Source organism: Oncorhynchus masou, chromosome 4, assembly GCF_036934945.1.
Source record: "Oncorhynchus masou masou isolate Uvic2021 chromosome 4, UVic_Omas_1.1, whole genome shotgun sequence".
Lineage (NCBI taxonomy): Eukaryota > Metazoa > Chordata > Actinopteri > Salmoniformes > Salmonidae > Oncorhynchus > Oncorhynchus masou.
In genome coordinates this window covers 13,535,752-13,550,997 of record NC_088215.1, presented here as the reverse complement: position 1 = coordinate 13,550,997, position 15,246 = coordinate 13,535,752, and the positions used below count along the sequence as shown (strand labels likewise).

General features: G+C 46.2%; 1 protein-coding gene across 1 annotated transcript in view; it reads left to right on the top strand.

The window, feature by feature from the left end:
• Positions 1-15,246, top strand: part of LOC135524130 (VPS10 domain-containing receptor SorCS3-like) — a 212,623-nt gene that overhangs the window by 91,242 nt on the left and 106,135 nt on the right. The window contains exon 2 of the mRNA XM_064951346.1: positions 12,404-12,471. Within this exon, the coding sequence (XP_064807418.1) occupies positions 12,404-12,471 (68 nt within the window). The remainder of the gene's footprint in view (positions 1-12,403; positions 12,472-15,246) is intronic.

Genomic DNA, 15,246 nt, shown 5'->3' with positions numbered 1-15,246 from the left:
CAGAGTTAATCAGGTGCTGTCGCCTCATCGTGTCACCTGAGGAAGATTCACAATGACACACACTGGTATGCCTGTGGTGAAGAAAGACTCCCTCCCTTCTTCTTTCCCTCACCTCTTCTCTGCCTGACAGGGGGAACAGAGGAAAATACCAGAGCTGTGAAAAAGAGAAAGAAAAGGAGAAGATGAAAAAAGACCAAACTAATTCCTGTCCCTTATTTGATTAATAAAGTCGAATATGTCTCAGTAACCACAAATTATATGTGTGGTTAAATTAAATGTAAAGGGAAAGTGTTTAGGATTTGTTGCAGTGGGTGGAGGTGGTGTTCGGTCATAGAAGATGTTGACAATCAATCTAATTGCACTTTGAAGAATATATTTAGACCATGCAGTTGTCTTGCTACTTCTATGGCCGTGTTCTTAGACCCTAGTATACGTATGTCTTCTACCCTGAACACTGTGCATTAGACCATACCAACGCCCCAGTATGTCTCCAAACCTGGTCTCACATCACATAATCCTGCATTTTCTCTGTCCCTTACTCCTTAACCTTCTTGTATTTTGGTCCTTTACTCTTTAAGTATTTGTCCTGTGATTAATGTACCATGAGAGACATTGAAGTCTCTGGTTAGAGGTTCACGGTTCAAAGTTGAAGGTAGAGAAAAGGATGGAGATATATCACCACTCAAGACAGAAGATAAGATGGAGTCAGAGAGAGAGAGAGAGAGTGTCTGGGTCCGCCAGGCCTGGCTTGTGCTTTTATCCTTCTTCCTCAGTGTGCACGTTTAAACCGCCACCAAGGATTCTACTGGGCAGCCAGATAGCTGTAACGGTTTTCTTTAAGCGAAGGAGAGTCGGACCAAAATGCGGCATGGCTATTGAGATTCATGTTTAATGAAAACTTAACACAAACACTACAAAATGTAACACGAAACAGCCTATACTGGTGCAAAGAACCACAGAGACAGGAACAAGGACGATCACCCACGACACACTCAAAGTATATGGCTGCCTAAATATGGTTCCCAATCAGAGACAACGATAAACACCTGCCTCTGATTGAGAACCACTTCAGACAGCCATAGACTTTGCTAGCAAACCCCACTAAGCCACAATCCCAACACAATCCCAATACCTATGAAAAACCCCCAAGACAAAACACACCACATACCAAAACCCATGTCACACCCTAAGCCTGACTAAATAAAGAAAGAAAACACAAAATACTAAGACCAGGGCGTGACAATAGCGTTTGGTTCGCTTGACTAACTCCAAGACCTAGCGCCAGCCTGAGAGACAGTTGCACAATGGGAAGGGAAAAAAGGGCGACCATAATGTAACGTAAGAGAAGGACACAGCTTGTGCCCTCACTCTGGAAATGTCAAACATACAGAGCAGGTATAGAGAGCATTGAGAGAACACTTTTGATGACACTTTAAGTTAGCATTAAATTAGCTTTTCCAGAGTTCCTGTTTGCCAGGGATTAGGGTTGTATTCGTCTGACTCTGTTTGTGCTGTACAGTAAACTCATATGCATTTGATCTATGTCTGTGTCAGATGAGATGATGATTAATGATGAGACATATTGGATAGAACATCATTTATGAAATCCTATTGTGACAATTCAGACCACCAAATGATAAAAGCATGTCTCCAGTTTGGACAATAAGGTACAAACTGGTCATGGTGACTTTTGTTGTGAGCAACAGCAGCTGTGACCCAGTCTCACCAAACATCATGGTCTGGTAGAGAGTTGTATCCATCCCAATGATAGCTGTGCCTGGTTAAACGTTACTCTTTGGTGTCCAGAAAATATCCATCCAAAATTGCGCTGGGAAGAATCATTCTGTCCCTGTGAATGTACAGGGACATTGCAGCAACATTTAAGTTGTTATGGTAGCACTCTTCTATCGCTGGACTTTGAAGTTGAAATTGGAAAATGACAGGTGATTATGAAGTGGAATGCCACCACATAATGACTTCAGATAATGATAGAAGAATGTTGTGTAGGAATGTGCCACATAATGGGAACATATGGAAACCAGTGCATTTCTGTTGGTGTGAAAGTTAACACCTTCCAAATGTACGAAAATAAGCAATTTCTCTTGAGATGGTTTAGTTAAATGAAATTAAATATTGACTGTGTTGTGTATGTTTCAGGTGTATTTGTGTAATAGCCTATGACAGTGGTGTGATCAATCGATCACGTTTTAAAAACCAATAGTTAGGTGAGAACTCTCTCACTTTGCATTTCATGGAAGGTATTTAATTCAAATCCAAACAGATAAGTACCACCCTTCCACTTTAACGAGCATTCAGTAAATATACATTGATTTTAATTAGGCCTCCTCCTTGCAGTGTATAACTAACTCAACTCCCTTCTGCTGCAGGGAGAGAGATAGAGGAGGGAGGAAGAGAGAGAGATGGGTGGAGCGAGGTGGTAGAGAAGAGAGACAGAGATAGGAGACGGAGAGAGAGAGAGAGGAGGGGCAGAGAGAGGGGAGAGAGTAGAGAGGAGGAGCGAAACAAGCACAGCGGCGCGGTAGGAAGCCCGAGAGTCAGCCCCTAAAATTTCTTGGGGGGTGGCACACAGGAAGTATGGCGAAGCCAGGTAGGAGACCTGCGCCAACTTCCTGTGCTTACCGGAGGGCGAGAAAGACCAGGTAGGCACCGTGTCATGTTGTGGAGTGCACGGTGTCCCCAGTGCAGGTGCATAGCCTGGTGCGGTACATACCAGCGCCGCGTATCGGCCGGGCTAGAGTGAGCATTGTGCCAAGTGCCATGAAGCCGGCTCTACGCATCTGGTCTCCAGTGCGTCTCCTTGGGCCGGCTTACATGGCACCAGCCTTGCGCACGGTGTCCCCGGTTCTCCTGCATAGCCCAGTGCGGGACCGCACTGGCAGGGCGACTGGGAGCATTCAACTGGGTAAGGTTGGGCAGGCTCGGTGCTCAAGAGCTCCAGTGCGCCTGCACGGTCCGGTCTATCCAGTACCACCTCCACGCACCAGCCCTCCGGTGGCAGCTCCCCGCACCAGGCTTCCTGTGCGTGTCCTCGGCCCAGTACCACCAGTGCCAGCACCACGCATCAGGCCTACAGTGCGCCTCGCCTGTCCAGCGCTGCCGGAGCCTTCCTCCTCTCCAGCGCTGCCGGAGTCTCCCGCCTGTCCAGCGCTGCCGGAGTCTCCCGCCTGTCCAGCGCTGCCGGAGTCTCCCGCCTGTCCAGCGCTGCCGGAGCCTTCCTCCAGTGCAGAGGCGCCAGAGCCCCTCAGCCCAGAGGCGCCAGAGCCCCTCAGCCCAGAGGCGCCAGAGCCCCTCAGCCCCGAGCTACCAGAGCTTCCGTCCCTCTGTCCCGAGCTGCCAGAGCTTCCGCCCTCTGTTCCGAGCTGCCAGAGCTTCCGCCCCTCTGTTCCAAGCTGCCAGAGCTTCCGCCCCTCTGTACCAATCTGCCAGAGCTTCCGCCCCTCTGTTCCGAGCTACCAGAGCTTCCGCCCCTCAGTCCCGAGCTGCCAGAGCTTCCACCCCTCTGTCCTGAGCTTCCGCTATGTCCCGAGCTGCCCCTCTGTCACGAGCTGCCAGAGCTTCCGCCCCTCAGTCCCGAGCTGCCAGAGCTTCCGCCCCTCTGTCCCGAGCGGCCCCTCTGTCCCGAGCTGCCCCTCTATCCCGAGCTGCCCCTTTGTCCCGAGCTGCCCCTCTGTCCAGTGGGGTTATTTAGAAGGGTTGCCGTGGTTAGGAGGCCACGGAAGCGGACAAGGTGGCGGACTAAGACTATGGTGAAGTGGGGGCAACGTCCAGCACCAGAGCCGCCACCGCGGGCAGATTCCCACCTAGATCCTCCCCAATAGGTTCAGGTTTTGCGGCCGGAGTCCGCACCTTGGGGGGGGTACTGTCACACCCTGACCATAGTTTGCTTTGTATGTTTCTATGTTTTGTTTGGTCAGGGTGTGATCTGAGTGGGCATTCTATGTTACATGTCTAGTTTGTCTATTTCTATGTTTGGCCTGATAAGGTTCTCAATCAGAGGCAGGTGTTAGTCATTGTCTCTGATTGGGAACCATATTTAGGTAGCTTGTTTGGTGTTGGGTTTTGTGGGTGTTGTTCCTGTCTCTGTGTTTGCACCAGATAGGGCTGTTTTAGGTTTTCACGTTTCTTGTTTTGTAGTGTTCGTGTTTATCTTTTTTATTAAACATGAATCAAAATAACCACGCTGCGCTTTGGTCCGCCTCTCCTTCAACTCAAGAAAACCGTTACAATAATTGACAGAGTGAAAGAAGGAAACCTGTACAGAACCTGTCCAAAACAAGCATCCTGTTCACAACAAGGCAAAAACGTAATGCTCCCAAAAATGTTGCAAAGCAATTAACATTTTGTCCTGAATACAAAGTGTTATGTTTGGGGCAAATCCAATTAAACACATTAAGAGTACCACTCCTCATATTTTCAAGCATAGTTGTGGCTGCATCATGTTATGTGTATGCTTGTAATTGTTAAGGACTGGTAAGTTTTTCAGGATAAATATCAAACTGAATAGATCTTGTGGTGGAATATTCTATTCAAGTGAGAGCGACTCATTTCTTCAAACAATCATCTTTATTCTATATTGACTAAATATTGCAATAATGAAACCGTAGACCCAACAGTCTTGACTTGCTGCTCCTTTTATACCTGATACCAAGATTGCTCAGTCATAGCTGGTTCAACCCCCCCCCCCACCCGTAAGCCACCATAAGCCACTTTGTGATCTTATGGTCACCTCCATCTGGTGTTGTCTCCCAGATTCCAGGATAATTAGGAATACTGAGGCTTTTGTTCTGTTCCTCCAGGCTCTCTCTATCTCAGTGACACCCACCACATCTGATCTATGGAATTCCAGCTGTAGGTTTTTCATCACCAAGCCATATCCAGCAGCATACCACCTTGCATCCCACTGCTGGCTTGCTTCTGAAGCTAAGCACGGTCGGTCCTGGTCAGTCCCTGGATGGGAGACCAGATGCTGCTGGAAGTGGTGTTGGAAGGCAAGTAGGAAGCACCCTTTCCTCTGGTCTAAAAAATATCCCAATTCCCAAGATCAGAGATTGAGGACACTGCCCTGTGTAGCGTGCCGTCTTTCAGATAGGACGTTAAACGGATGTCCTGACTCTCTGTGGTCACTAAAGATCCCATGTCACTTATCGTAAAAGTAGGGGTGTTAACCCCGGTGTCCTGGCCAAATTCCCAATCTGGCCTTCATACTATCATGGCCACCTAATCATCCCCAGCTTACAATTGGCTCTTTCATCCCCCCTCCTCTCCTTTGTAACTATTCTGCATGTTGTTGCTGTAAATGAAAATGTGTTAAAAAGCCATCACTTAATCAGTTGCCAACCCAAAGACTCTCAGAAAAGGAGAGAGTCCTTTATTAAATAAAACAACCATTATGTGCATGAATAAAACATACTATTGTGTTCCTGCTACCACAATCGAAGCACAGGCAAAATCCTAGAGGAAAACCTGGTTCAGTCTGCTTTCCACCAGACACTGGGAGATGAATTTACCTTTCAGCAGGACAATAACCTAAAAAACATGGCCACATCTACACTAGAATTGCTTACCAAGAAGACAGTGAATATTCCTGAGTTAAAATTTGTACTTAAATCTAATGGAAAATCTATGGCAAGACCTGAAAATGGTTGTCAGCAATCGTCAGGAGGGGAGGAGTGGGAGTAGACGTGACAGTACCCCCCTGACGTGCGGCTCCAACTGCAGGACAACGCTGACCAGAGGGATGGCCCAGAGGACGAGGAGCGGGCCGGTCGGGGCTATGAAGGTAGAAATCACGGATGATGTTGGGATCCAGAATATCCTCCACCGGAACCCAACACCACTCCTCTGGCACATACCCTCCCAGTCCACCAGGTACTGGAGCCGACCCCTACGATGTCAGGAGTCCAGTAGGAATCTGATGGCATAGGACGAACACCCTTTGATGTCCAGGAGGGCAGGGGGTGTCGCGGGGGACAGCATCAGCTAGGGGACCAGGATCCATTGGTCTGAGAAGGGAGACATGAAAATAATAATAAGTCTCTGGGAAGCTGTAACCTATACATCACCTCGTTGATCCTATAGAGAACCTTGAAGGGCCTCACAAACCGAGGGCTCAGCTTCTTGCAGGGCAGGCGGAGTGGGAGGTTCCTGGTAGAGAGCCAGACACAATTCCCAGGATGGAACACGGGGATCGCACTGCGGTAGCGGTCTGCCTGCTCCTTCTGACAGTGGACAGCATGCTGGTGTCTCACCTGAGCATCACTCAATACTTCTTCTGCATGCCTGAAACACTCATCAAACACAGAAGCTTCAGTCTGACCCGGGATCCACGGAGCCAGGGCCAGCTGAAAATCCAGAACACACTGGAAGGGGGTCAGCCAAATGGAGGAGTGACGAAGCAAATTCTGGGCATACTCCGCCCATGGATGGAATCGGGCCCACTCTCCATGCTCCTGGTTCATCCTCTCCACCTGCCCATTGGACTGAGGCCTATACCTGGAAGTGAGGCTGACGGTGACCCAAAGCTTCTACATAAAGGCTCTCCATACCTGTGATGTGAATTGGGGGGCACGGTCGGAGACAATGTCCTCCGGAAGGCCATAATGCCGGAAGACCTGCTGGATTAGTGCCTTGGCGATCCGGAGAGCAGTAGGGAGACCAGAGAGAAGGATAAAACAACAGGATTTTGAAAATCTATCCACAACCACCAAAGTGGTGGTGAAACCGTCAGAGGAGGGGAGATGGATAGATGAGACCAGGGATGCTGAGGCACGGGAAGGGGAAGGAGATTCCCTGCTGGAGTGATACGAGGGGATTTGGATGTGGCACATACAGATCAGAAGTTGACGTAGTGAGAGACGTCCTGCGCCAAGTTGGGCCACCAGTATTTTTCAGAGATAGATTGGGTTGTGTGAGAAATACCTGGATGTCCAAGCGACAACAGTTGTGTGTGTCCAGGTCAGCAGCCAATCCCTTATCCCTGTGGGAACGTAGATGCACTCAGGAGGAGGAGGACAGTTATTGGGCGTGCGCTCCCTCTCCAGAGCCTGGCAGATGTCTACATCTACGTCCCAGACCACAGGGGCTACTACTGTAGAGGATGGGATTATAGATACATTCTGGACAGAACCCTCTCCCGAATTGTAGAGACTGGACAGGGCATTGGCTTTGGTGTTCTTTGAACCTTGGTGATAGGTCAGCGTGAAGTCAAATCTTGTGAAGAAAAGGGCCCACCTTGCTTGGCGTCAATTCAGACTCCTAGCTGTCCGTGTGTACTCCAGGTTTTGATGGTTCGTGAGAATGACGAATGGGTCCTTGCGCCCTCCAGCCACTCTGCAGGTCCAGTTTGGTAAAGAACCAGGCCCCGCGGAGCTGATCGAGGGCTGTCGGCACCAACGGGAGAGGTTAATGGTACTGAGTGGTGATTTCATGGAATCCTCTGTAATCAATACAGGACGCAACCTCCATCGTTCTTGGCCACAAAGAAGAAACCAGCCAACGCAGGAGAAGTGGACGTGCGGATAAAACCTTGTTGGTGCGCCTCTTTGATGTACTCCTCCATGGCCTGGGTCTCAGCCACCAACAGAGGATAGATGGGTCTGTGCGGGGGCGCAGAACCTGCAAGCTTGATGGCACAGTCTGCAGGTACATACTGTAGGTCCTGATATACCTCCAGGATGTTATGCTGAAGGGTAACCACAGAACTCTCAACCGACGTGGAACCACAGGGATGGGGAAGAGAGGCCGAGGATGATCTTGGGAACTGGTGATGAAGAAGGGGATGTTCTCCTGATGAATAGACTCCACGGTGAGGGGGAGTGGTTGGATGATGTGTATGATGGTTCCTGATCATAGTGGCCGATTATCGAGGGCTTTAACCGGGAAAGGAGAGTGTGTATGAGATGATGTTATGAGACGAGGCAAGGGTCTGGTCAATAAAGTTCCCCTTGGCACCGGAATCCATTAAGGCTGGTGACAGAGTACATGAGGGATATCAACTAGTGTGATGGACACCAACAAGGGTTTAGCAGAAAGTGATGAAGAGGGAATACTCACTCCTGTCCCAGGAGGTGGGAGATCATGTGACAATCCCTCTGCTCTTGTGGATCCCAACGTTGTAAAGCAACAGACACCACTGGAGCTGGTGCACTCCTTGACCACAATAAAGACAGAGCCCCATCTGTCTCCGTCTGTGTCGCTCTGCCGCAGGGAGGTGTGTGACCTCTACCTCCATGGGTTCAGGCTCTGATCCAGAGTGTTCACTGAGGGAGGGAGAGAAGCGATGAGAGTACCGATGCTCCCAAAGTGGGTTATCCAGACGGATGGCCGTCGAGAGGTCCAAGGAGAGGTGCGTCTAAGGAGAGGTTGTTGTCTCGACAGGTTAGTTCCTTCTGGACCTGCTCGCGCAGCCCTCTTCTGAATAGCGTAGGAAGCGCTGGCTCATTCCATCCGCTGGGTGCTTTAACTCTTCGGAAGGTGAGAGCGTACTTGGCAGCTGTCTGTTCCTCCTGTCGTAATTGGAGTAGGCGCTCACCCCCGTCTCTGCCTTCCTTTGGATGGTCGAAGATACATTTGATCAGAGCCATGAACCCCTCATTTTAAGGGGTTCATTTTAATCTAGCTCCTCCTCTCCTCTCTCCCAGATGGCCGTAGCCACCCTCCCAGTCAGCGGAGAAATAACAGTGGCAACCTTGTACCTCTCAGTTGTAGGGGCTCCCATCTGGTGGGCAAAGTAGAGGGAGCACTGAAGTAGGAAGCCACAGCATTTACAGTAGATGGGTTGTAGTCATATTCACCTAGGGGGGGACAAACGAGCATCTCTGACCTGAGCGGGTTGCTGAATGGGCTGTTGTGCTGGCTCGTTGGGTCGACTGCTTGTAGAACATCCTCTGCTCGTTGACTGCAATGCCTCCCAGGTATGTTTGAGACATTGCACACTGCAAAGAACCTCTTCCATAGCCGTCCCCAGTTGTGCCAGCTGGGTGTGGTGTTGAGGAAGAGGTCATCCCTGCTCATCGACCCATATTCTGTTTTCCTGCTGCTTCCATTGTTTAAGTCAGTAACGAAGACGCTGAGAGTCTAGAAGCAGGTGTTACAGTACATTTAATAAAACAACAAACATGGAACGAGACAATATAGCAGTGGCATCTACACATAAACACAGAAACAATACTGACTGGGGAAAGAACCTAAGGTAGTGAGGTAATGGAGTCCAGGTGTGCCTCATGATGAAGTGGTTAGTATATCGGGGATATCGGGGATGTCGAACGCCAGAGGGGGAGGAGCGGGAGTAGACGTGACATCACTTTATCATTATGGGGTATTGTGTGTAGATGACTGAGAAAATATATATATTCAATCCATTTTGAATTCAGGCTGTAACTAAACAAAATGTGGAATATGTCAAGGGGTATGAAAACTTTCTGAAGGCGCCGTAGCTAAATTCTAAGTGTGCAATCAAATAGAATAGATACAGACGTCTTTGAATGAGAGGAACCGTTGTGTAAACAGGCAGAGGTCTCCTTAACCTACATCTATACACGTGTCTCAAGAAAAAAAGAAGATATAATCAGCAAATGGTCATCTACTACTACATTCATGTTTTAATGATTATTATGTGACATGTTCCATAACACAGCTACTGTGTGGTTATTGCAAGAATGGTGCAACACTGTGGTAGCAATGCTGCGCCAGTTATCCACAAGGACACAGACATTCTGAGGTGTTATTTTATTAGCCAGGCGTTTCCACCACACCACACTGATTTAACACTCCTGAGGGACTAGATACTCATTCAGTATTCACTGCTGAAAAGCACAGTTAATTTAGTGTCCTTGTAACCGTGCCGCATAGCATTGACCCCGGCGATAGACACCGGCAGTTTGCGAGGTTAATACAATTAAACTTCCGATTGGCTTGGAGGAGATCTTAACTGTTTTCTCAAAGTCATTAGTGACCTAAATCAGAATTCAAAGTTGTGTTCGCTACTTTGAATTGGGTCTTTGTGGACATGGGACATTTAGTTATGCACATAACATGTTTTCACCACAGTTGGTTAATTGCGAGGCAACAAGCTGACATTTTCTTCCATGCATTGCCGGTCAATTAGGGTTTTCGAAGAGGGGAGAGTATAATTGAAAAAAGGCTGCCTAGTGAAATGTAATTCTTTACAGTTTGTGTCATTTGTATTGCATTGAATCCATTGTCAGTCGACTAAACAGGACCAACAAAGATTGGCATTATGTAAACAAACTTGACAATATGTTACAAGGACTTGCTGAAAGTTCAGTGTTCTTTGCAACCGCCCCACATTTAATGATTTCACTGTTTGTATTCCGTTTGTGGCATTCTCGGAGACATGATTATGATTTTCATGACGGTGATACAAGCTGACAGGATAAAAGTATTCTCTGGGATTTCAGCTGGTGCCCCAGTTATTCAATGTGAATTTTCAATTCATGCTGTCATGGAGGGGGACTGCTTCCTGTCTGTGTGGTGCCACCCCCTGGCAGAGGAGAGCGAGCTTGTCTGACGACATCAGGCCCCTTCAGGAATCTCCATACACAGGAGCATGCAAGCGCACACACACACACACACACACACACACACACACACACACACACACACACACACACACACACACACACACACACACACACACACACACACACACACACACACACACACACGCACACACACACACTCACTATCAACACTCCAAGAAAAACTCAGTTTTGCTTTGCGTTTTACAGGCATGGCATGAATCCAATTTCCTTCTTCCATGTTATTCTTCCTCTCTCTCTACATTGCCCTCTCTGGCAGTGCAATCTTGCTTGGCCTGAACCATCTGCTCACAGTCTTAGGAGGAGAAGAGAGGCCCCGGGGTGGTGGCACCGTCTCTCAGAGAGAACCATCAGTGACTCCCCAGTGAGGTCCAGGCCAGTCCTTGGGGCTCTTAAGGCCCAGCCAGGCTAGTGAGGCCAAGCCTGGAGCCTGAACACATGGACCACTGAGGTCAGGTCTAACAACTGGTCTAGGCTTTATTCCCTTCTCCCTCCTGAGTTCCATTTTCCTGATGTATATCTCTAAATGTAGTCAGGCAAGACGAAGAGAGACAGCTAGCGAATCACCTTGCAGCGAAGTGACTCAAGTCAGGCTTGTCGGTTTACTTTAAGGAAGCATACGCTTGGCGCAAAGCGGGGGACGGTAACAAGAGACAAGTATGCAAATAAATAATTAAAGCCAGATTCTATTTGGTTTGTAACGTTAGATAACAAAGCGACTGCTGTGAAAAATAGCATTTATTATGTAAAAACTCATCCCTCCGTGCGCACTTTCAAGTCATCTGTGTCGTGACAAATGGTAAGTAATTAAGGTTCGAGTCATTCTGTTCCATGTTCTTGTATTTAACAAATTCCAGCGTCAACCTTGGAATTAATGATGCAACCCGGAGGTGGTAATGTAAATCGTTAGTAACGCTGTGACCATCTGGCTGTTGTGGCATTTATATAAAGACAGTGTTGTCTTCCCAATATTACTCTTTGTTTGTCTTCTCCACAGACTCCATATGTGCCCAGGTTATAGCCTACCATATGCTGAATTCCAAATCAATCCCTTGACCCTTTCTACCCACTAGCCACTTCTGTAGATCTATGATAGGTTAGGCTGGATAGGTCTAAGCAGAATGGTAATAACTTTTTTACAATTTGCCTTCTAATAGGTGGGGTGGGGGGGATTTTTGCCATACAGCTTGGACCTACAGTAATATAGGAATACAGGAATACATTAATAAAGTCCTGCAGCACAAGGGAATGTAAAATATTATGTGAATTATAAGTATATATATATATATTTTTTACATTTCAAAGTAGAAATTGCAAACTTCATAAGCCTTTTTAAACGTTAAATACACTACAAGTTGAACATTTCCTACAGGACAGCCTAGGAGGAGTTATAGGGGTTGATTTTGGATTCTGTGATAGATGCCACTTCAGGCTTCACTAAATAAAAAAAACAGCGTTCTCTGTTGTGATATCAAATCTGACCACTGAGTCTCTAGAATATGGGTGGCCATCTTGGTCTGTGATTCACCCGTCACCTTTTTCAGTGTGTTATCAAAGACCCCCTTCCCTCTCACTCTTTCCCGCTCTTCACGCCACTCAGACCAAAGCTATGGGAACAGAGGGACTGACTGCAGTATCATGCTTGTTTTTGTTGTTTATGCTGGTTTTGATTGTTTGTTAATGGAACACGTAGGTTGGTGTTCTTCTAAGAGAATATAACATAAGTGTGCCAAGTCTCTCTTGTCTTCTGAGAGACTAACCTGTGCCATTCTTAAAGGTGTATTACATACTTATAACACCTGTGATGTCTGTTTTGTTTCCAGGTGATCCTGATTCTGACCAAACTCTACGACTTTCACCTGGGGAGTGTTACAGAGAGCACCTTGTGGAGGTAAGACTAGTAGCCTTTCTTCATATCTCCTTCTCTGTCTCTCTCACTTCCTCACTTCCTCTCTTTCTTTCCCTCCCTCCTCTGATACATATTCAGATTCATCATAGGAACAATAGTGCAGTCTCTCTCCACCCTCTTTCTCTTTTCTACTCTCTCTCTCCCCTCCATCTTTCTCTCTCCCCTCCATCTTTCTCTCTCCCTCACTGCTTTGTACAAGACTGCTAGATACAAAGCAGCATTACACTACTGAGCATTGGGCAGGGTGCCCCAGGTGAACAATGACTAGTCTCTGCTCTTGTGACTGCATGTTTAACATGATGTACCACTGATGTACCTCTGTCCCCCTTCCACTTTCCCAGGGAGACTAACACAAAAACAACACAGAGTAACACAAGCGCATTAAAAATACACTGACAAAAGGAGAATTATATAAGCCCCCTTTGAGTCAATGGGAAGCTATGAGCATTACCACCATCAATATATTTTGTACCGGTGTACCGGACAGGTTGCCTTCATTCATTACTTTCATTGCCGTTTTTCTTGTTCTTTTTGCTGGTGACTGTAGTGGTGACACAGTAAGAGCTTGTGGTTCTTTCAGGCAATTGTGTTTGTCAACACAATGAAAGTTGAATGATTCTTGTAAGGTTATAGTGATGCGTCTCTCGGTGTGTTTGTGGGACCCAGATAGTTAGACTGTGACGTGTGTAGAGCACTCTCCTGTTGAGTGAGTCAGACTGACGACAAGGAAGAGAGATGGAAGGAGAGAGGGGGAAGGAGAGAGTGGGAAGAAACAGACTTTCCTAATTTAATGTTCTGTGTTTTCTTATTCCAAGACTTACATTTAATGAAAACTATAAAACCCTTGTTTCTTTTCCATGTGTTTCAGTACAGCATTTATTTTCCATGTGTAACAAGGGAGGATTCAATCTTCATCTTTTTTTTGTTCATTTCAATTCATATTTGTATTATTGTTCGTTACACATAATACTGCACCATGTTTGACTCCAGTACAGACTCCAGTAATTGGGCTTGTCTAGATTGCCAGCTACAACACTCTATCCATTACAGTTACCTGTCCAAATGTCTAATCAGTAATGTAACTTTTGGATTACCCAAACTCAGTAATGTCATGACTCACCTGTGAAGATCTGAAGGATCTTGGGTCTGCTCTACAGCACCCTCTCTCTCCCGTGGAGGAGGAGAGGGGTGAAGTTGGCTGTTTGTTTGTTTTTTGTTTTTTAACCTTTATTTAACTAGGCAAGTCAGTTAAGGACACATTCTTATTTTCACAGCCTAGGAATAGTGGGTTAACTGCCTGTTCATGGGCAGAATGACAGATTTCTACCTTGTCAGCACAGGGGTTTGAACTTGCAACCTTCCGGTTACTAGTGCAACGCTCTAACCACTAGGCTACCCGGTCGTAAATACCTTGTAGAAACTCTCCCTCTGGAGGGGACAGAAAACTCTTTGTTACAAGGAGATTCCTCCCACCAAAACGATAACATCAAAAGGTTGAATAATGAAACACTATTTCTGTAATCCAAACAGTTGGAATAGCCCTTGGGTACTGAAAGAACAATTGTCAGATCAGTTGTTGTTTTGGGATCTCATTAAGGATGGTATAACAACATAACTGTATCTCTGAATGTGTATATTTCCCAGTTATCAGATTTACATCTAAATGTTGTGGAACTTATATGATTAAATATGAGAAGATGTGAGAAGATGAAATGTGATGTTAGCCTTCTAAATGAGAATTGTTTTTCATATAAAAGTTTGACCCAGTCAGTTACCGCACCCACGTGAGCACAGACATTATGTCGACATCATAGAACGGCCCGTTTGCCTGAGTGCTTAAAAGGACAGGAAGACGGGAGTCCCCACGTTGAAATGGCTACAACTCTATAGACCAGCTACATGCAACGTGAGCTAAATGGTACGAATGGTTAGAAACTCTGAAACTCTCTCTCCATATTTACGATGGGCGTATTTTTCACATGTATGTACAATAAGCCCACTGTCTCTCCCACTCTGTCTTTCCCGCTCTTTATTTGCCACCACCCCTTTCCATTGTCTACCAAGCCATCATATCAGGTTAGTCCACTAGGGACTTTTCATTGCATTGTCTAGTGATCAATGTGTAAGCTATCCTGTTTGTGTGTTTATGTAATTCTGTGTGATTATTTAGTTAGTTAATTCATAAATAATTAAGCCAATTTGCGTACAGCTGATTCATCATTTATTCTAGGGTTCATGCAAATATCGAAGAGTTTGCAACATTCAGAATGAGACTGAAGGTAAATACAATTAATTAATTGACTGTGACTGATGTAATATATATTTATATCTTTAGAGTTTAGTTGGGAGATAGTAACTGGTTAAATAATTTTTTTCTGTGGTGCCCCAGATTACAACTTAATTAATTGTTATACGATTGAACGTGGTATGTAATCATTTTAGAAAATAACATGCAAACATTAATTATAGTCATGACATGACAGTAACGTCATCTGATTACATTCTGTTACTTTTAGATGACCTTCCCCTGTATCACAATCGGCCATGATTTGAGTCCAGTAGGGCGTCGTCTGGGTTTGGCCAGTGTAGGTCGTCATTCTAAATTAGAATTGGTTCTTAACTGACTTTCCTAGTTAAATAAAGGTTCAAAAATAAGAGGCATTAGAAGATGACAAAAACACATGTTACCAATTGAATGACATCTATTTCAGGATGAATCAATGTTAAATTGTACATAGCTGGCCATATATGGATTTT